The sequence below is a fragment of the Salvelinus sp. IW2-2015 genome, linkage group LG22, assembly GCF_002910315.2.
Source record: "Salvelinus sp. IW2-2015 linkage group LG22, ASM291031v2, whole genome shotgun sequence".
In the NCBI taxonomy this organism is placed as follows: domain Eukaryota; kingdom Metazoa; phylum Chordata; class Actinopteri; order Salmoniformes; family Salmonidae; genus Salvelinus; species Salvelinus sp. IW2-2015.
The window spans coordinates 19,102,913-19,114,763 of NC_036862.1; the positions used below are offsets into that span (position 1 = coordinate 19,102,913).

The following is an 11,851-nucleotide window of genomic DNA, read 5'->3' on the forward strand; positions in this document are numbered from 1 at the left end:
CATAGATAGCTAAAAGCCCATAGATAGCTAACAGGCTGCATAGATAGCTAAAAGCCTCCATAGATAGCTAACAGCCTCCATTGATAGCTAACAGGCTGCATAGATGGCTAAAAGCCTCCATAGCATTAGCTATATTAGATACTGCTCGATCCCTTCAGGTGACACACTCGCAGCGTTCTGGGGGGTTGCTGGGACTGTTACTGGGGCTACTCATAGACAAGTCTGCCTCTCCCTCTTTCACTCACACACGCATGCAGGCAAGCACGCACATGACACACACACACTAGTGGGGACACAGAGACATGGGTTATTAACACTGTTAAAAAATGAATTGTGAAGTGGAGGAGGGTGGGGGGTGGGGGGATGCTAGAACAAGGTCGCTCCATATTGACTTGCTCTTGTAGGTGGTCAGCCCACTCCTGCTTAAGGCCCCCTCCCACTCCCCCAGTCCTGTACTCTGTGTCATAATGTAGGTAACACTTTGTGTATGTAGGTAACTGTGTACATAGGTAACTGCGTGCACCTACGTAAAACTGTGTGTAAAACTGTGTGTATGAAGGTAGAACTGTGTGTATGAAGGTAGAACTGTGTGTGTAGATGAAACAATTTAGCAGAATAATTGCTGTTACTAATACATAACGAAACACAGCTGCGGTTGTAATATCTTGTCTCTGTCTCCTTTGTGCTGATAGACCGGCAGCCATGTTCTGTGTGTTTCAACAGACAGACAGACATACAAGTAGTTTAAAGTAGCATGTATTTGTTAACAGGGCATGTTGGCTGGTGTGCTGCTCTCTCCCCCCCTCCCCAAGAGGAGCCCAGGAAAAGCCCTGTCCRGACATAAAACACTACATTTTAAATAGCTTTTGTCATTAATGCTTTATTAATTGCCTGGGGCAACACTAACCCGACACGGGGTGTTCTAGAAATATCTGACACTTTGAGGTCAGAGCTGTTCCCGCTGTGTTACAGAGTGACCGTGGTGGTGGTTCAGCGTTTCTCTGTCTCTGTCCCAAATGGCACCCTATTCTCTATTTAGTGCACTACTTTTGAGCAGGGCTAATAGGGAGCCATTTGGGATACAACCTCTGACTGCTCTGCTGAGGAAGGAAGGAGAGGATTTCTTTCTTTCTTTGTCTTCAGCCTTTGTTCACATAGAGTACAGCACTCCTTACTTTCTAAAGTCATGTTTTTTTATATAAGAGGTAAATCAAGTATGTATTTGTAAGTGTTTTAGTTATGCACAGTGTACCATGTCTCTGTTCCTCAGTTTGAGCACAGTGTTATTTATAATTCATGGGATATATATTTTATTGTGACGTTTCCTTCTGGGTTGAAAACCGATGAACAGATCCACCGTAGACACAGATACAGAGTATTTTACATTGAGCAGAGGTTGTTTCATGGCCACACACATACCTGAATGCACGCACACGCACACGCACACAAACACACARWGACACACACCCTGACGTCTGAGGTGTCTCTCTGGCAGTGCCTCCAGGAGCGGGTGATGGCTGAGAAGGTCCGGTCTGGATGGTCAAACTTGTTGTTGTTAGCTTTCAGGAAGAACGTGGTGAAAGGCTCCTGCAAGAGAAAACACACACACACATTTTACGTGAGCAAAGGATGTTTCATGGACACAACACACACACACACACAACACAACACAACACACAACACACACACACACACACACACACACACACACACACACACACACACACACACACACACACACACACACACACACACACACACACACACACACACACACACACACACACACACACACACACACACACACACACACACACAAACAAAAGAACACACATAACACCCCATTCCAAACCATACTGTCAGTGAACTAGATTTTCTATTGCATGTTCAGAATGAGTAATTTCTACTCCTCTAAGGAGAGCTAATGGCTGAATTCTACTGGTTGTGACAGAGAGAAGGGACAATGAGAATGTCTCTTATTGGAACCATAGATGCGGTAAAGAGGTCAATGGAACACAGACTGTGGGGGATAGAATTTGTTTTATTTATTTAACCTTTATTTAACTAGGCAAGTCAGTTAAGAACAAATTCTTATTTACAATGACGGCCTACCCAGGCCAAAACCAGACGACATTGGGTCAATTGTGTGCCACCCCTATGGGACTCCCAATCACAGCCGGTTGTGATTCACCTGGACTCAAACCAGGGTCTGTAGTGACACCTCAAGCACTGAGATGCAGTGCCTTCGACCGCAGTGCCACTCGGGAGCCCAGAAGAAGAAGAAGGATGCCGGACTGTTGCACATTCAACAAACCTGATCTAACAAAGTGGATATTTCGTCAAATCTGTTATGATTGATGTATTGTAACAGGCCCACAATGTGATTACTAAAGTAGGATTTTGATATATTTTGCTGTTTTCGCTGCATAACATTTAGAAGTACACAATACACATATAATCAATAGCCTAAATGTAGGGTAATTTTGCTGGAGGGCAAAGAGGAGATTCGCAATCTTTCCCCCACGGCATCTTTCCCCAATACCTTTTCATGGCATTTCCATTGTTTGGGTCGAGTTCCATTGACCTCTTACCACATCTATGGTGTGTTCCTGTGTCTGTGTATGTGAGGTTCCTGTGCCAGGACCAGTGTGTCGTGCTGTCTGTCTGTCTGTCTGTCTGTCTGTCTGTCTGTCTGTCTGTCTGTCTGTCTGTCTGTCTGTCTGTCTGTCTGTCTGTCTGTCCTCCCCTACTGTACATTACCCACAATGCCTTAGGGAGTATTAATTACAGTGCTTCCTGGTCGCCGGGAGCGACGGTGGTAATTGGCTGATACCGTATGTGGTGTTCCCAGTCTGAGATGGAGACAGTGTTCTGATGGAGGGATGTAGGGTGGAGAGGAGGAGAGACGGAGGAGAGGAGGAGTGTGGGTAGTGAGGAGCGGTGTAAGTGCTGTCAGAGGAACTCTTCTAATTCAACAGACCCTCTGCTAACGAGGGGGAGAGGAGGAGGAGAGTGGCAGGCAAAGGGAGAACAGGGGGAGGGTGCTACTAACTCCCCATCAAGCTTTCTCCAATTAACGAACTGCCTAACATATCAGATATGGCCAAACCCCAGGAGGGGTAACCCTTTATCTCACCATTTGGATTCCACTGGTATTTACTAAACACTAGATAGTATCAATGTCCTTTCAACTGTGTAGATTGTGTGACTTACTATCTAACTAACATACTAGCTGCCATGTTGAACATATTATTTTGGATAAAAAACTACTTACAGTACCAGTAAAACGTCTGGACACACCTACTCATTCAAGGGTTTTTCTGTATTTTTAATATTTTCTTAATTGTAGAACAATAGTGAAGACATTAAAACTATGAAATAACCAATAACCAATAACCATAACCAAAAAAGTGTTAAACAAATAAAAATATATTTGAGATTTGAGATTCTTCAAAGTAGCCAGCATTTGCCTTGATGACAGCTTTGCTGAGCACTTGTTGGCTGCTTTTCCTTCACTCTACGGTCCAACTCACCCCAAACCATCTCAATTGGGTAGAGGTCGGGGGATTGTGGAGGCCAGGTCATCTGATGCAGCACTCCATCACTCTCCTTCCTGGTCAAATAGCCCTTACACAGCCTGGAGGTGTGTTGGGTCATTGTCCTGTTGAAAAACAAATTATAGTCCCACTAAGCGCAAACCAGATGGGATGGCTTATCACTGTAGAATGCTGTGGTAGCCATGCTGGTTAAGTGTACCTTGAATTCTAACTAAAGATTTCCACCGGTCTAATGTCCATTGCTCGTGTTTCTTAGCCCAAGCAAGTCTCTTCTTCTTATTGGTGTCTTTTAGTAGTGGTTTCTTTGCAGAAATTCGACCATGAAGGCCTGATTCAGACCATGAAGGCCTGTCTCCTCTGAACAGTTGATGTTGAGATGTATCTGTTACTTGAACTCTGTCAAGTATTTATTTGGGCTGCAATTTCTGAGGTTGGTAACTCTAATGAACTTTTCCTCGGCAGCAAAGGTAACTCTGGGTCTTCCTTTCCTGGGCGGTCCTCATGACAGCCAGTTTCATCATAGCGCTTGATGGTTTCTGTGACTGCACTTGAAGAAACTTTCAAAGTTGTTGACTGACCTTCATGCCTTAAAGTAATGATGGACTGTCGTTTCTCTTTGCTTATTTGAGCTGTTCTTGACATAATATGGATTTGTTCTATCTTCTGTATACCACCCCTACCTTGTCACAACACAAACGATTGGCTCAAACGCATTAAGAAGAAAGAAATTCCACAAATTCACTTTTATCAAGGCACACCTGTTAATTGAAATGCATTCCAGGTGACTACCTCATGAAGCTGGTTGAGAGAATGCCAAGAGTGTGCAAAGCTGTCATCAAGGCAAAGGGTGGCTATTTGAAGAATCTCAAATATAAAATATATTTTGATTTGTTTAACAATTTTTTGGTTACTACATGATTCCATATGTGTTCTTTCCTAGTTTTGATGTCTTCAATATTATTCTACAATGTAGAAAATAGTAAAAATAAAGAAAAACCCTTGAATGAGAAGGTGTGTCCAAACTTTTGACTGGTACTGTACGTCTACACTCAAACGTCTAAAATCAGATAGAAAGAACGTAGAAATGATAATGGACAACCCACTTTTGCAGGTATAGGGTACAAGGAATAGGGTATTGGGTGGATGGGGTATAGAGTACGTACTATCCTGAGCAGCCAGAGCAGGGTGGAGTTAGCGGTGGAGTAGTGGGTGTTGTAGTGATATGGAGGGGTCTGGTCCTCTTCCCACGTCTCGTAGCGCTCTGCATAGAACACTGCACGCTTCGGGTTCAATGCTCCAATTGGCTGAGGGAGAAACAGGAAGACAATAAGTTACATACAGTAGATAGAGCATATGATGTTCACTATATAACTGATGTTTAAGACTTCGTAGACAGACAGCTCCTAGAGCAGGGTGGTCAAACAAACGGCCCCCAGGCCAAATGAGACATTTGAATGTGTCCCGCTATGTTGTCATGGTAAAAAAACGCCACAGCCCTCCAGGAGTTTAGTAAGATCTGCTATTGATATTACAGTAATTAGTTAGTCAATGGATAAATCAAGAAAAACATGACTTGACGTGTTTCATTCTTCCACCATAACTCTGGAACAGAGGCCAAGTCAATATTACATTCTGTGTCCCAGCCTCTCTGTATTATGCCGACATTGTGTCCCAAATAGCAACCCATTCCCAATATAGAGTACAACTTTTGACCAGGGCCCATAGGGCTCTGGGCAAAAGTAGTACACTCTGTAGGTAATAGGATGCCATTTGGGGTGGGCCCTACGCCAATATTATGACACTGAGACTCACTCTGGGTCCCAAGCCTTTGCTTTCTCATGTGTTTTTAAAGGCAATCTAATTAGTCTATTAAAATTGATTTAGTGGAGGTTAAATTGCTTTCTCTGTCTTTTCAATCACCCTGGCCCACAGGCAGGCCTTGGAGGTACATTGGCAGTCAATATTAATACACTCAGTACTAAAGATACAGTGGGTGTGTGTGTGGGTGTTTTATGCATGAGGCGGCCATATCTCGGATTGACCACAGGAATCATGGGAACTCTACCCCAACAAAGCCCTTGATGGCGCCGGAGAGCAACGCTGACGTTATACGTATTCTTAACCAATTCTGTTTTTTTTTGTTTGTTTCTTTGCATTGTTTGTAACTTATTTTTGTACTTATTTTGTACATAATGTCGCCGCTACCGTCTCTTATGACCCGAAAATAACTTGTGGACATCAGAACTGCGATTACTCACCAAGGACTGGCAGAATCCATTTTTTCCTTTAACGTGTCCGACGAGCCCGACGTGAATGATATACTGTTTTCTCGGAAACAGGCCCTCTGAGAATTCGTAGGCAACTGAATAAACCCCCACTTCCTTCCATTCTGCTAGCAAAATAAAATTGATGACCTAAGCGGAAAATTAAACTACCAATGTGTCATTCAAAACTGTAATATCTTATGCTTCACGGAGTCGTGGCTGAACGACGACATTATCAACATCCAGCTGGTTGGTTATACCATATCGTTAGGACAGAACAGCGGCGTCTGGCAAGACAAGGGGCGGCGTACTGTGTATGTTTATAAATAACAGCTGGTGCACGATATCTAAGGAAGTCTCAAGGATTTGCTCGCCTGAGGTAGAGTATTTCATGATAAGCTGTAGACCACAGTATCTACAGTTGAACTCAGAAATGTACATACACCTTAGCCAAATACATTGGCTAAGTCTTTCACAATTCCTGACATTTAATCCTAGTAAAAATTCCCTGTCTTAGGTCAGTTAGGATCACCACTTTATTTTAAGAATGTGAAATGTCAGAATATTAGTAGCGAGAATGATTTATTTCAGCTTTTATTTCTTTAATCACATTCCCAGTGGGTCAGAAGTTTACATACTGTCAGGCTTTGAAGAGTGATGGGTGTGGAGTCAGGCACAGAGAGCAGAGGATTCGGAAAAACCATTTATTCCGGAACAATCACAGCAAACAAACGAGGGTAACGCCGAACACAGGCGTAAAACACTCCAAAATGTACAACACCGGTACACACGCTGTACAGCGGAAATAAACGAAAGGACACTCCTGAACCAAAAACAGCAAACAAGCCCGCACAAACACAGGCGTGCCAACTGAACTTAAATAACCCCAACCCAAAACCCCAAACAAGGAACAGGTGAAACCAATTAGATCAAACAAAATGAAAAGGGGAAAAGGGATCGGTGGCAGCTAGTAGACCGGTGACGACGACCGCCGAGCGCCACCCGAACGGGAAGGGGAGCCACCTTCGGTGATAGTCGTGACACATGCACTCAATTAGTATTTGGTAGCATTGCCTTTAAATTGTTTAACTTGGGTCAATCGTTTTAGGTAGCCTTCCCCAAGCTTCCCATAATAAGTTGGGTGAATTTTGGCCCATTCCTCCTGACAGAGTGTCACGCCCTGACCATAGAGAGCTTTTTATTCTCTATGTTGGTTAGGACGGGTGTGACTAGGGTGGGTCATCTAGGGGATTATGTTTCTATGTTGGCCAGGTATGGTTCCCAATCAGAGGCAGCTGTTTGTCGTTGTCTCTGATTGGGGATCATATTTAGGCAGCCATTTCCCCTTTGTGCTTTGTGGGATCTTGTCTATGTGTAGTTGCCTGTGAGCACTATAGCAGCTATTTATTGTTTTGTTTTGCTGTGAGTTTCACTTAGAAATAAAAAGATGTGGAACCCAGATCACGCTGCACTTTGGTCCACTTATTATGACGATCGTGACACAGACCAGGTGTAACTGAGTCAGGTTTGTAGGCCCCCTTGCTCGCACACGCTTTTTCAGTTATACCCACAAATTTTCTATAGGATTGAGGTCAGGGCTTTGTGATGGCCACCCCAATACCTTGACTTTGTTGTCCTTAAGCCATTTTGGAAGTATGCTTGGGGTCATTGTCCATTTGGAAGACTCATTTGCGACCAAGCTTTAACTTCCTGACTAATGTCTTGAGATGTTGCTTCAAAATATCCACATAATTGTCCATACTCATGATGCCATCTATTTTGTGAAGTGCACCAGTCCCTCCTGCAGCWAAGCACCCCCACAACATGATGCTGGGATGGTGTTCTTCGGCTTGCAAGCCTCCCCCTTTTTCCTCCAAACATAACGACGGTCATTATTGCCAAACAGTTCTATTTTTGTTTCATCAGACCAGAGGACATTTCTCCAAAAAGTACAATCTTTGTCCCCATGTGCAGTTGCAAACCGTAGTCTGGCTTTTTTATAGCGGTTTTGGAGCAGTGGCTTCTTCCTTGCTGATCGGCCTTTCAGGTTCATGTCGATATAGGACTCGTTTTACTGTGGACATAAATGCTTTTGTACCTGTTTCATCCAGCATCTTCACAAGGTCCTTTGCTGTTGTTCTGGGATTGATTTGCACTTTTCGCACCAAAGTACGTTCATCTCTAGGAGACAGAATGCGTCTCCTTCCTGAGCGGTATGACGGCTGCATGGTCCCACGTTGTTTATACTTGCGTACTATTGTTTGTACAGATGAACATGGTACCTTCAGGCGTTTGGAAATTGCTCCCAAGGATGAACCAGACTTGTGGAGGTCTACAATTGATGGAGGTCTTGGTTGATTTCTTTTGATTTTCCCATGATGTCAAGCAAAGAGGCACTGAGTTTGAAGGTAGACCTTGAAATACATCTACAGGTATGCCTCCAAATGACTCAAATGATGTCAATTAGCCTATCAGAAGCTTCTAAAGCCATGACATCATTTATGGAATTTTCCAAGCTGTTTAAAGGCACAGTCAACAGTATGAAAACTTCTGACCCACTGGAATTGTGATACAGTGAATTATAAATGAAATAATCTGTCTGTAAACAATTGTTGGAAAAATTACTTGTGTCATGCATAAAGTAGATGTCCTAACAGACTTGCCGAAACTACAGCTTGTTAACAAGAAATTTGTGGAGTGGTTGAAAAACGAGTTTAATGACTTCAACATAAGTGTATGTAAACTTCTGACTTCAACTGTGCTTAGAGAGTTTTCATCTGTATTTGTCGTAGCTGTCTACATACCACCACAGAATGATGCTTGCACTAAGACCGCACTGAATGAGCTGTATTCCGCCATAAGCAAACAGGAAAACGCTCACCCAGAGGCCGCGCTCCAAGCTGCCGGGAACTTTTATGCAGGGAAATTTAAATCTGTCTTACAAAATTTCTATCTATCTATATATATATGTTTAATGTGCAACCAGAGGGAAAGAAAACATAGGGACCACCTTCACTCCACACACAGAGACGCATACAAAGCTCTCCCTCGCCATCCATTTGACAAATCTGACCAAAATTCTATCCTCCTGATTCCTACTTACAAGCAAAAATTAAAGCAGGAACCACAAGTGACCTGATCAATAAAAAAGTGGTCAGATGAAGCAGATGCTAAGCTACAGGACTGTTTTGCTAGCACAGACTGGAATATGTTCCGGGATTCCTCCGATGGCATTGAGCAGTACACCACATCAGTCATTGGCTTCATCAATAAGTACATAGATGACGTCATCCCCACAGTGACCGTAAGTACATACCCCAACCAGAAGCCATGGATTATAGGCAACATCTGCACTGAGCTAAAGGGTAGAGCTGCTGCTTTCAAGGAGAGGGACTCTAACCTGGAAGCTTATAAGAAATCCCGCTATGCCCTCCGACAAACCATCAAATAGGCTAAGTGCAATACCGGACTAAGATCGAATCGTACTACACTGGCTCTGACGCTCGTCGGATGTGGCAGGGCTTGCAAACCATTACAGACTACAAAGGGAAGCACAGCCGAGAGATGCCCACTGACACGAGCCTACCAGATGAGCTAAACTACTTTTATGCTCGCTTCGAGGCAAATATCACTGAAACATGCATGAGAGCACCAGCTGTTCCGGAAGACTGTGTGATCACGCTCTTCGCAGCCGATGTGAGTAAGACCTTTAAACAGGTCAACATTCACAGACGGATTACCAGGACGTTTACTGAAAGCATGCGGTGACCAACTGGCAAGTGTCTTCACTGACATTTTCAACCTCTCCCTGTCCGAGTCTGTAATACCAACATGTTTTAAGCAGACAAACATAGTCCCTTTGCCCAAGAACACTAAGGTAACCTGCCTAAATGACAACTGACATATAGCACTCACATCTGTAGCCATGAAGTGCTTTGAAAGGCTGGTAATGGCTCACATCAAACCCATTATCCCAGAAACCCTAGACCGACTCCAATTTGCATACCGCCCTAACAGATCCACAGATGATGCAATCTCTATCACACTCCACACTGAAGTTTCCCACCTGGTCAAAAGGAACACCTATGTGAGAATACTATTAATTGACTACAGCCCAGCATTCAACACCATAGTGCCCTCAAAGCTCATCAAATTGCTAAAGACCCTGGGACTGAACACCTCCCTCTGCAACTGGATCCTGGACATCCTGGACACCACCTGGACGGGCCGCCTCCAGGTGGTAAGGGTAGGTAACAACATATCCGCCACGCTGATCCTCAACACAGGGGCCCCTCAGGGGTGCGTGCACAGTCCTCTCCTGTTCTCCCTGTTCACTCATGACTGCACGGCCAGGCACGACTCCAACACCATAATTAAGTTTGCCGATGACACGACAGTGGTAGGCCTGATCACCGACAAAACGAGACAGCCTATAGGGAGGAGGTCAGAGACCTGGCCGTGTGGTGCCAGGACAAAAACCTCTCCCTCAACGTGATCAAGACAAAGGACATGTTTGTGGACTACAGGAAAAAGAGGACCTAGCACACCTCCATTCTCATTGATGGGGCTGTAGTGGAGCAGGTTGAAAGCTTCAAGTTCCTTGGTGTCCACATCACCAACAAACGAACATGGTCCAAGCACACCAAGACAGTCGTGAAGAGGGCACCACAAAACCTTTCCCCCCTCAGGAGACTGAAAAGATTTGTCATGGGTCCTCAGATCCTCAAAAGGTCACTGGGGCCAAGCTTCCTGCCATCCAGAACCTGTACACCAGGCGGTGTCAGAAGAAGGTCCAAAAAATTGTCAGAGACTCCAGCCACCCTAGTCATAGACTGTTCTCTCTACTACCGCATGGCAAGCGGTACAGAGCACCAAGTCAAGGTCCAAGAGGTTTCTAAACAGCTTCTACCCCCAAGCCATACCACTCCTGAACATCTAATCAAATGGCTACCCAGACTATTTGCAGTGCCCCCCCCCCCCTTTTACACCGCTGCTACTCTCTGTTGTTATCGTCAATGCATAGTCACTTTAATAACTCGACCTACATGTACATATTACCTGATCTGCCCCCAGACATTGACTCTGTAACGGTACCCCCCTGTATATAGTCTCGCTATTGTTATTTTACTGCTGCTCTTTAATACGTTTTTATTTCGTATTCTTACTCATATATTTTTTTTAACTGCATTGTTGGTTAAGGGCTCGTAAGTTAGCATTTCATTGTAAGGTCTACACCTGTTGTATTCGGCGCATGTGACTAATACAATTATATTTCATTTAATTTGATTCAGACGAGCTGCAGCTAGTGGCGAGACCAACGACAAAAAATGTAATTACTTTAATATCAAATCATTAAGACTTGCCGTTACTCCAGAATTCCCATGGCTGGAGTTATATAAGTGTTACAACACAAAAATCTGCTTTCCAAATGGAATTTTATTCACTATACAGTGCACTACTTTTGACCAGAGGACCCTGGATATATAGTGAATAGGGTTCCATATGAGATACAGCGTAGACTGTCTCGTCATCTTCATTATGTTCCCACAGCCCATACCTCCCTCTATGTGGCACAGAACACATGGCATTAGTAGGAATGTTTGAGTTGCGCTCAACTCTCTCCCTCCAAACCAACTGGTCACGTCTGGTTTCCTTCTACGTTCCTTTCTTTCCTCTCCAACATAATGACCTTCCACATCAATGTTAGCACGATGAGGGAGAATGGAAGAGAAGTTTATTGAGATCTGCTGAGATTTATGGGGTGATAATAGGCTGTCATGTGGCGTCTGGGGCCGGCTGTGATTGGGCTGTGGACTACAGGAAGTCAGACAGGTTGTTAAACGTCCAGGGGGAACCAGGCTGGTCTCAGTCAGCTTAGCCCAATCATAGCTGCAGCTGGACGGCACAGACAGCTAATAGGACGGACTGGGTTTCAACAGCTAACATGGTCTCACAGCTAACATGGTCTCACAGCTAACATGGTCTCACAGCTAACATGGTCTCACAGCTAACATGGTCCCACAGCTAACA

At 44.2% G+C, this 11,851-nt stretch overlaps 1 protein-coding gene across 1 annotated transcript in view; it reads right to left on the reverse strand.

The window, feature by feature from the left end:
• LOC111949807 (neurobeachin-like) overlaps positions 1-11,851 on the reverse strand; it is a 155,842-nt gene that overhangs the window by 61,475 nt on the left and 82,516 nt on the right. Inside the window, 2 exon segments of the mRNA XM_070433858.1 lie at positions 1,468-1,587; positions 4,721-4,861. Coding sequence (XP_070289959.1) covers positions 1,468-1,587; positions 4,721-4,861 — 261 coding nt within the window.